This window comes from Phacochoerus africanus, chromosome 6 (assembly GCF_016906955.1).
Source record: "Phacochoerus africanus isolate WHEZ1 chromosome 6, ROS_Pafr_v1, whole genome shotgun sequence".
Lineage (NCBI taxonomy): Eukaryota > Metazoa > Chordata > Mammalia > Artiodactyla > Suidae > Phacochoerus > Phacochoerus africanus.
In genome coordinates this window covers 126194969-126206440 of record NC_062549.1, presented here as the reverse complement: position 1 = coordinate 126206440, position 11472 = coordinate 126194969, and the positions used below count along the sequence as shown (strand labels likewise).

Here is an 11472-nt window from a genome sequence, read left to right as displayed (position 1 = left end):
TCCCGCCAGGACTCCCTTCTTCAAAAATTTCTGAACTCTAATTGCTATGTAGCAGTATGATTTCCAGTGGAAACAAAAAATATTCCATTTCAAAATAGAATATATTTGTATCAATGAAATTTAGTAAGAGACTACCAGTATACACAGATTTGGTACATTTTCAGTCAAAAGTAAAGACATTTGATGTTTTAGTTAGACTCATCTACTCTAGAGAAATACACAGTTTCTATTAGGCCTTTGGAAAAATGAAAATAACTTACAAGGACGCTTCCCTTATCTAAGTACCCAAGGGATCAGGAGACCTTTGGTTGGGAACGATCCGTCCAGTCTAATTTCCTAGTTTTTCATCTAAGGTGTGCGCCTAAAGTAACCTGCTAAGGATAAACAACATAAATCCAAGGAAACACGACCTCGAGTGGACCATTTCCACCAGTAATAAAAATAAGAAATGCTTCACACTATAGACATTATAATTTTCTTTAAGTCTTTTTTTTTTATTTAGAGATTTTTCCGGTAAGGAGATATACCATAGGAAAGCAATTTCACTGGCAGTGAGGTATGTATATACTCTACCAAAATACTCCTTATTTTAACTGCTTTTAACTTTATTTACATACGAGAAAAGTATCAATGCATTATCCTTGTTTCAACTATATTATTAGCCATACTACATGAAATAAAATGAAATGGTGCTTGCATACAAAACTGTTATTTGTAAAGGAATCTGATTTCTGATTAAAAGAACGAATTTGCTTTTGGAAAACGTTTAAAAGAAGAATCACAATTTTTCATGACCAAGACATCTGCACCATGTTTTCCATTCCTCACAGCACATTTATTTCAGTAATTCCATTATGTCGGTTCCTAGCATGAGCATAGTGTTAACACGATTTTTGTACATATAATCACATCCAAAACAAGTTCTAAAAATTTAAATTGTAAACATTCTCATCATATGTAGAAATTGGTGTATGAAGTTTTGCTAACTGATCGAATCTGGAAGAGAATATAAATGAGAAAGCCTATTCTAAACTGTGTAGTGAGCACTGCTTAATTATTAGTTACATTTCTACAATGTTAAATAAAGTAAGAGGCAAACGTGTCCTGTAAGCATGTCCAATTTTAGGTAAAACATTAAAAAGAAACAAATCTGTTAACAAAAGGATGTCTTGCAACAAAGAACATTAGATTTTTTTAAAATCTATTATGATACAAAAATGTAAAGGGTTACCAGCATCTTTGTTGACAAAGTAGGAGGTAGCATGGATGCACCACTTTATTGTCTGAGAAATGCAACTGGAGTAAAGAGTAGGTCCTTACCGCAAATAATTTCCAGGACTATGTACATATTTCTTTTAGAAATACTTGTTTAAACAAATCTCCCTCCACTTTTTAGTATAAAAAAAACCGTTCCGTGTGATCTTTAAAAAAACACGTACACATCTAGATAGAATAGTACTCTGCCCTATTTGAGTGAACAGTCTCCAACTATGAAGTACATGATATTTAATGCCCTAAGTTGAGTAAATTTAGTTAGCAGTTCCTGGTATTATACAAAACACTAAATATATACAAACAAAATATAATATCTTATTTTTCAATGCAAGTCTTGTGGGGAATAAACAGAACCTTGATTCTGGTAACACTGCAGAAAACATCATTTTCCAATAAGTCTGTCTTTAAATACCCACGTGCCACAGGTTATTAGCGACTGTGTACATGGACTGAGCTTTCGGTGAGTCAACAGCGAACCGACACAACTGAGTAAACCTTAAAGACACATCGCCCTCCTACACAAAATACAGAGGCTACTTACTGTTTGCAGCACTCAGTTTGCTCTGATGTCACTGTAATTCTCTTTCCCCCATTTTCCTGTTTTAGTAGTTACAAACGGATAATTTAAGGTGGCTTTAAAAAAAACACAAAAGAATTTCAAATGTACATCCAATTCAAATTCGCTATTTAAAAGGTTTCCTTGTTTCTAGGAAGCTGCTTCTGCCATTAGTAGAGAAAATGAAGTTTCTGTAAGGGAGGCAGGCTTTTTGAGTAGTGACGTGACTTCCACCATGCCAGCTCCAGTCCGTGGAAGATTAGCGTTTACAATGTGTCGTTGTAAGTGCTTAATCCAGTCTTCCTGAACAGACAATGGTCCACGAAAGACTAGGCCACAAAACCTACAGAAGTATAACAGTTCTCTTAACATGACCAATTCCCTTTGCGAAAAACCAACTCACATAAAACCCACAGATACAAGGAGTCAGCCTGGAGACAGGACTTGACAATAGCTTCTAAAGACCTATAAAGTCCAAACGATTTCATACCATCTCAAAACTGCCCAATTCCTAACAACTCCAGTGATGTTTGCAGAGGTGGGAGCATTCTTATTAGATGAAAATTAATTAAGAGATCTTAACACCTGCACATCTTTCTTAATAGTTATAAAACCACCGCAATTCCAAAAGGCACTGTTCTTTTGGAAAGGCCCTTCCCCGATTCAGAATTCCTTAAACTGCGTGAGGGTGGATGTGGAAGGAAGTCTGAATGAGTTTGTCCAGCTACACTCAGAAGCATGAGCGGGGAGAAAACTGTTCCCAATAAGCAGGAACGCAAGACAATTAAAAAATGTCCAATTAAACCAAACAAAGCACATAAATAAAACACGACAAAAAGCTACTTTTGTACATTGAGCATCACAGAGGCTCTCCGTTAAAATAAAATCCTTGATTCATGAGTTGCTGAGGTATATAGCATATTAGGAGCCACATGAGATTTTAGGTCTGTCTCCCAAAGCTCACTTATAACTCGGTTTTTGAGAATGCACCCTCTGCCACAAATTAAAGAGCCCAAATACAGCAGCTAGTATGCCTTAGAGCAAAAGCAGGAAGGAAGACCATCTGGCAACATAGGCACATATACCTGCATCGGAGAATGTAAACCTCGTCAGCACCGTGAGGTAATGTTAGCATTTTCTTCTTGCTTCCGGATCTTGACCTTGATTTCTTTTGCTTACAATCTAAGGCTAAAAAAGGGAAGAGAGAGACTTAACATTTCTTATATATCCCAAAATGCACATACACACATTTCTTTCTAGGGAGGCCAGAGCGTCTAAGCCAAGTTCGACATGGCGAGCCTGCATTCGTCTGCACTCCCTTCGGCATGCACTGACCTGCGGCGGGCTCGCTGACGGCATCGTCAGCATCATCAGCATCCATTCTCCCTACGCTGCTGTTTCGAATAATGCTTTACCGTACCACGCTACAACTGAGAAAAAACATAACTCGATAACTTGAAGTGACTACATTTTCCAATGATTGCAGCAATGGTAGTCTTTCCTGATCCCATATACATTATTTTAATATCTGGTTAAATCTTCCTGACTTCCAGGAAAATTGTACCATTTGATGTAAAATCATTACGTGTGCATTGATTTCTGCTCCATTCATCAGGTCTCAAACGCTCAAAACCAGTAAAGGAACATCAGCAATGTAATCGAAGAGTTCAATGAAGAACCAATTCTATGGCAATTCACTTTGAATTCTATAATGACAAATAGCTCTTAAACATGTAAGTTGGTCCTACATTTCAAAGGGCAAAGAAGGCCCAACTTTCTTTTTTTAAAGCTCAACCTGTATTGCACACACCAGCTTATCTTGTATTTTACTAGAAAATAAATATACATCCAGATTATCTTACATTAGGTTTACAAATGGACCAGACGTTAAATGCTAGCTACTCTGTACATTTTAATATTTTAGATTTTGTCGAGCCTATTTTAGAAGTGTGATTAAAAAGGGAAAAATATTGTTTATATTAAAGTGGATCAATATTTTAGTGCTAGCTGTTCCTGAAATTTTTCTGTTCCTTGACTTTTCCTTCCATTATTTATTATAAAAATCTTATTAATAAAGACAAAAAGACACTTTGCATAGGTAGGAATAGACAGGATACAACATTCTATTCTTTGGGTACAAGCACACCATTCCTCTGGACAAAGGGATGATAGCATTGCAGGGTGCTGCTGGTCGTTAGCAGGAAGAGATGGTTAAGAATTATCTCTAGGGATCCAAGTGGGAGGGAACAATGTAACAGAAGTTACCCAAGTGGCTTTTCTTCTGCTATTCTGCCACGTGAAATCCCCTGGAAAAATTCTAGGTAAGAGAGAATAGGAACTGGCTATTCAATGATTGTGTGAAATGAACTGTTCAAAGTCCAGATTCCAAAAGAATAGATGCTATTATTACAAAACCAGTAAACACAGTTTTTCACAGTAGTCAAGTGGCAATGCTGACGGAAATGTCACATGGAAAATATAAAACCACGAGAAGCCTAAATCTCATTCAAGCCACAGTTTTTCTGCTTCTGGTCACCCGTCTCTTTAAAAGTAAAATCTAGGACTCACAGTCTCTGCTTATCCTCAGAAGAAGAATCTAATAAGAACTACAGGAAGTCAAGCCAAGTATTAAAGAATGGCTACTTCAAAGCTAAACAATCAAAATCTGGAATAGAAAAATCTCGTAAGGTGCTTCATTGGTTATCTCATTCAAGAGCCTGGCACATAGCAGGAATCAACAAATACTTCGGGAGTGAAAAATAAAGAAAACCCCAGCAACTTAACCTCTGACATTTAAACAACATCTGAATGGAAATTCATTCTACCACCACGTAATACACACTCTAGCACCCCTGGAACACTTTGGCGTCATCTGTTTGAACAAATACGCTGTTAACACACTGAAATTCTTCCCTGGCTTACGTGTTGAAACTATGTTCTGGGCAACCAGTAGGAAGAAGGGGGCAACTACTCTGCAATCAGCACCTTCTTTTTCCTAGTTGCTCTGGAGAGGAATCCGAATTTAAATGAACTTCAAAGCAGTTGGTCCACCAGCAGTAAAGAGTTTAGGGAACTCAAAGGGCTAAGTGCTACAAGATGTCAGCTCGTCTTTACCTCTAGGGTAAACCAGACACCATCTCTGCCTCTGTTAAATGGACCTGAGCATGTGTTTGCTGTATCATGAATTACAGAATCTTACTTTGATGAGCTTACCACACTCTACTGAAATTTCTTTTAACATGTAAATAAACTCCTGCAGGATGCAAATAAAATACATTATAACAACCCTTTAAATCTCCATTCACAGAATGCTAAGGTTAGGTGTATAATGCAAACTGAGGGAGAAGGGCAGAGGGTGATGTAGAGATATGCAAAAGAACATTCTACCAGGAGTCCCCATCGTGGCTCAGTAGACAGGAACCCGACCAGTATCCTTGAAGATGCCAGTTCAATCCCTGGCCTCGCTCAGTGGGTTAAGGATTGCATGTTGCTGTGGCTGTGGCAGAGGCCAGCAGCTGTGGCTCCGATTCAACCCCTAGCCTGGAACCTTCCGTATGTGCGGGTACAGCCCTAAAAAGCAAAAGAAGAATATTCTATCAGTTACAAAACATTTAAGTTACATTTAGATGCCGTGATAGCCTAAAAAAGTGGAACTGGAAATGTTTATTCAGAGATGTAGTAATGTTTTTGGCTTTAGTAGAGGGGAAAAAGGAATTTTGCAGACACTTGATGCTCTATGAATTCTAGAAACTCTGAAGTTTAGGCTGTTTTATGAATGATCAAATCTAAATTTTAAAGCACAATGTCACAGTTTGGGTAGTAATTAATATGGGAAAGTATTATGACTTTGGAAAGTGGAACAACTCTGTCAGCATTTGATTGGGAATTTCTAGCACCCAGAGTTCCAAGTAAATTTAGGGAATTGCATATATTAGGAATCCTTGGAAGCCTGCCCACAAAGTAAAGACAATACAAACCAGGAACCTATGGTAATTATATCTAAATACATTTCAGTGTCTTAATAGCTTCATCATCACTTCAAAATTTCTTATCTCCTGCAACGTCACTTATTTATTTCAGAAAGTAAAATATGAATATTTTACAGGAATAGTTTTTCTAATAGCAACATCCAACAACCAACCTGGCAATACTGCCCAAACATTTAAGAAGAAAAAAAAAATCTGTTTAAAAAAAACTTGAACATATTATTAATATGCACACAAAGAGAACATCTATATGGTAAAAATCTTCACATGAAAAAGATGATTTACACAAAATGTTCCACTAAATGAAAAAGATCATGTACAAACAGGTCCATTATACAAATGTTCTCATTTAACAGATTTTACCACATCTAGAGGGGAAGCAGTTTAATTCCAAACTGTACCAGGAATCATTAGAACATTAAAAGCAACATCACTAACACAATCGGTTTAGTATAAAAGGACTCATCAATATTTGCGATTAATAGCCTAAGGTTTAACCAAGTTGTTTATATGAACAATCTGCCAAATAGATAACTTTATACAAAACCTTTCTTTGTAACAGGAGTTTATTCCCACTTATTTGTTACTGTCAAAAAACAAAACACACACAATTCTTTCCCAAAATATTTAAAATCTAATACTGTTTCTGTACTTGAAATGTATAAAACATACTAGATTAGTTTCAGAAATTCTTAATTTTCTTCTCCTTGAGCATATCTGATTCTTTGGAAAGGAATAAACTCAGTCACTCAAAGCTTTCTAAGGTTCCCATTTAGAGTGGCAGAAAATATTTAAAGTAACCAATTTTCATCAGAAGACTAAAAAACCCCAAACTGATCTATAAAGGTTCTAAGTTATTCCTGGTAGTAATACTGTAATACTGTACTTGCAAGAAGAATGAACTTAAGCTAAGCTATAAGGTCTTACATTCTAAATTTTTTAGAATATAACTTTCAGTAAGACAGCTGTTTTGATCACATAGTTATGAAAAATACACCATACTTGTGAGCCCTCAAAAAAGGACACCATACTGCAGTGCTACCAAACACAGCAACAACAACCAACAACAACCAACAACAACCAACAACAACCATGACAACATACACGTCTCAAGAACTAAACTGGGTCAGTGAAAACCAAACCAATAAAGAATACGACATACACAAATTCAAGTCTGTTTTCTGAGACATTACTTAGTTTTATACACAGAAGTATAATAATTTACTCTGGACTCTAACATTATTAAATAAGTCCTTTTGCCATGGGCACATTTTCTGCCCATTATACACAATAATTGCTTCAATAAATTTGATTTTCTTTTTCATTCACTACGCAAATGACCTCAAAGAATGAGGATTTATTTCCTAAAAGCACCTGAAGCCTCTACGGCAAAAGAACCAACAACATGACAATTCACCACCAAGATACTGTTCCTGGCCATTTAGTCACCAGCCCTCTTTCAAGCCCTGTTTCGTTTCCCACTTGCTTGGTGGCATCTCTAGGGTAAAGTGCAACTGAATGTTAACAGCCAGGCTACAGAAGGCGGTTTCTTCTCCATCCAGGCGGCCTGGGTGGGGCGGGCAGGCAACCGCTGGTAGCTGTGCCCTCATTCAGGGAAACCATGGGGATACGAATGACACCAACAGACAAGCCAACCTTCCCATCGCCATTGACACGCCGGTGACAGACACGGTAGTGGCACTGGTGAGGTGGGAAGAAGATGCTTACGTGTGAGATGGAGAAAAAAACTCAATTCCACTTGCTGTCATTAACCCTCAGGGTTCATGAGCCCCAGCATATAAAGACTGTGCAAACACCATTTTCTTTCCCTCAGCCCCAACTAGAGAGGCAGAGAGAACCGCGTCGGCTTGCATTACAACAGGGACGTGGGGTTGGGGAAGCCTTTAGTTGAGAAGCTAAGTTCTGCTCCTCCAGTGTCCACTCTTCCCTTTGCAAAAAGTGCCTATGAGGTGGACTTGACGGGGGTGTGACCTGTGCAATCACACAGCATCCCACATGTGGTTCAGTGCTCTGCTGCTGCAGTTTAAATGCTTCATGTTTAAACATGAGGTGCTATTGTTTTTATTTTGCACTGGAGCCTGAAAATTAAGTAGCCAGTTCCGGGTCCTGAGTAACCGCTCCCCTAAATGAGAAAGGTGGCCCTCAGTTCCACCTCTTAATCTCTTGGCCCATAAAAACAGTAGCTATTAAGAGAAAAGTGGTTAAATCCCACGCTCTACAGCCCATTCACCACGGAAAGGACCTGGGCGTTCCCTTGTGGTCCAGTGAGTTAAGGATCCAACACTGCCGATGCAGTGGCTCAGGTTGCTGCAGTGGCGTGGGTTGGATCCCTGGCCAGGGGACCTGCCACATGCCTCAGGCACAGCCATGAAAAAATTAAAAAATTAACGGAAGGACTTCTCGACTCCCAGCACGGATCCTTTGCTCCTAACTACACTGCCGTAACCAAACGAGTCATCACGCCCCAGACAGCTGAGGTAGTGCACTGTTAGGAGAGCAAGAGTCCCTTCCGCCCAGAATTAAACACACAGACACACACACAATTAGCAACCTCAGAAGCACATTTTCACCATCGTTTTCCCATGGTATTTTCACTCTAAAATTGGATTTTTTTTAGCACTCTACGTTACCTTCATCAGTTTTTAGAGTTTCCATTCTCAGTAACTAAAAACAATAACTAACCCAGAATCACAGAGCAAACGTGGCAAAGTTAATTAGCTACCACATGATTTAATATTTTACTTGAGAGAGGATGAGATACAAAATGTTTGAAAAGTAGGTTTCCTTGGCTTTAAGTAAGAGGTTTACGGCTTAACAACATTAGTTCAGAGGAGATGGGCTGGTGGCTCGCGTCTGCCGTACAAAGCAGGAGGCTGTATTAAGAATAACAACAGCCTATGAACTGGGATCAGAGAAAGAGCAAAAGCAAAGGAAGGCAGCTTTTTATTCTGAATTTAGGTCTACTTGGAATAAGAAAAAGTACACACACTACATGTGTAGAAACCTCTGCTATTTCAAAGCAGAGGGGATGAATAGTAAAAGAATATTTTGAGCAAGTATTTTTAATGTGAAGGGAAAAGCTAAACATAAAAATGAAACTTTATCACACATTTTTATAAACAGAGAAAGTGGAGGCAGGCTAGTTTTGCTAGGTTGCCAAAAGCTAAAAGCTAACAATACCTCAGCTACAAGGTGTTTGCTATTCAGTTAAGAGTTAATACGACAGCAAATGTATTGCCTCTCTATGGTGACAGATAAGAAAAAAACACTTAAAATTTCTCCTTAAGCAAGGTTAGCACTGCATGTTGATTTACCAAGGACAACAGGCACTTAATAATACCCACTTTTCTAAGACCGAGACATATCTAAAATTAGAATAAACATTAAAACATCTAACAAATCTGCTTTCAATCACTTTTGTTTAGAAGTCCCTGAATAGTCATACTCTATGCCCTCTAAACGTGTCAGTATTTCCAAATTCTCATTTCATATTTAGTTGAAGTAACAAAATGATTGTTCCTGTACAAAATTAGTTAAGGAAGGAAGGAAATGATGTTACTTAAAATTCGTTAAATTAACTTTAGTATAATCATGGTCGATTTAAATTAGACAGGGGGAGTTCCCATCGTGGCACAGTGGAAACGAATCTGACTAGGAACCATGAGGTTGTGGGTTCGATCCCTGGCCTTGTTCAGTGGGTTAAGGATCCCGCGTTGCCGTGAGCTGTGGTGTGGGTCACAGACGCGGCTCGGATCTGGCGCTGCTGTGGCTCTGGCACAGGCCGGCAGCTACAGCTCTGATTAGACCCCTAGCCTGGGAACCTCCATATGCCACAGGTACGGCCCTAAAAAGACAAAAAGACAATAAATAAATAAATAAATAAATAAGACAGCACTCACAATAATTATAATAGCAAATAAAAATGTCACAGATCTACACTCTCAAAAGATCTGATTTGGCTTTTTAGCATTTTGAAGTGCTTTAAACATTCTAGCCAAAATCGGAACTATAATCAAACATGGTATTGACTAGGTAATTTCTGCTTTAGGTACTTCCAGGTAAGGCCACAATTAAAAACATATTTCCAACATGGACAGCAAGATTTAACCTTGTTCCTCAAACTCCAGACACAACAAAGAAATAATAAATCCTACGTTTCCACTTCTTAAGTGAGGGACCGCCAGTCTCCAACAAGCCATCCTCCTGCACTCACCTCCAAGAGAGAAAATCTACTATTTCTATAATGTCGCTTGAGGCAGATTATGTACAGTTTAAGTCTGGCCAGGAATACACCTTGTTATTACAAAATCTATTAAATCTTAATCCAGATTATAAACAGGAGTCAATAATTCCTCTTAGAACAGACATCACAGCAAACATAACATCACAACTGGGGATATAAAGATTTAGACAAGTTAAAAACATCCAAACATAAAAATCCAAGTTAAGTCAATTGTTAAAAAAAAAAAAAAAAATCAAGGAGTTCCCTTCGTGGCGCAGTGGTTAACGAATCCGACTAGAAACCATGAGGTTGCGGGTTCAATCCGTGGCCTTGCTCGGTGGGTTAAGGATCCGGCGTTGCCGTGAGCTGTGGTGTAGGTTGCAGACGCGGCTCAGATCCCGAGTTGCTGTGGCTGTGGCGTAGGCCGGCGGCTACAGCTCCGATTCGACCCCTAGCCTGGGAACCTTCCATATGCCGAGGGAGCGGCCCAAGAAATGGCAAAAAGAAAAAAAAAAAGAAAAGAAATCAAAACAAGCAAAATTCAGAAAATTGGTAACAGAACCAGTAGGAATGCTAGGGGTAGTAATTGCTAGGCTAAGTATGAATGAGCTAGGCTAAGCTAGGCTAAGCAGGTAGGAATGCTAGTCTAAGTACTTAAGACTTCTTTGAAAAATAAGATATTGGTCGAATATCAACCAAACAGAATTCCTAAATTTTATAACCAGTGATCATTATAAAATGTAAACATGTTATGCAATAATAGTACAGAACCCTTTTCTTTTTTAGGGTGCACCTTCGGCCTACGGAAGTTCCCTGGCTAGGGGTCAGATGAGAGCTACAGCTGCCGGCCTTACGCCACAGCCACAGCGGCGCCGGGTCCCAGTGACATCCAGGGCCTACGCTGCAGCTGGCAGCAATGCTGGGTCTTTAACCCGCCGAGTGAGGCCGTGGACCAGACCCGCATCCTCAGAGACACTATGCTGGCAGCAATGCTGGGTCTTTAACCCGCCGGGCGAGGCCGTGGACCAGACCCGGGTCCTCAGAGACACTATGCTGGCAGCAATGCTGGGTCTTTAACCCGCCGGGCGAGGCCGTGGACCAGACCCGCATCCTCAGAGACACTATGCTGGCAGCAATGCTGGGTCTTTAACCCGCCGGGCGAGGCCGTGGACCAGACCCGCATCCTCAGAGACACTATGCTGGCAGCAATGCTGGGTCTTTAACCCGCCGGGTGAGGCCGTGGACCAGACCCGGGTCCTCAGAGACACTATGCTGGCAGCAATGCTGGGTCTTTAACCCGCCGGGTGAGGCCGTGGACCAGACCCGGGTCCTCAGAGACACTATGCTGGGTTCTTAACCCGCTGAGCCACAGTGGGAGCTCCAAGAGTCCAAAACTCTTACATTCCAGTCTG

At 39.7% G+C, this 11472-nt stretch overlaps 1 protein-coding gene across 8 annotated transcripts in view; it reads right to left on the bottom strand.

Annotated features, from left to right (window-relative positions):
* Positions 1 to 473: 473 nt before the first annotated feature.
* ZNF644 (zinc finger protein 644) overlaps positions 474 to 11472 on the bottom strand; it is a 117566-nt gene continuing 106567 nt past the window's right edge. For all 8 annotated transcript variants that reach the window (XM_047785332.1, XM_047785336.1, XM_047785333.1 and 5 more), the window contains 2 exons: positions 2917 to 3019; positions 474 to 2174 (listed from right to left, as the gene is read on the bottom strand). In XM_047785332.1, coding sequence (XP_047641288.1) covers positions 1982 to 2174; positions 2917 to 3019 — 296 coding nt within the window. In that variant the 3' untranslated portion in view covers positions 474 to 1981. The remainder of the gene's footprint in view (positions 2175 to 2916; positions 3020 to 11472) is intronic.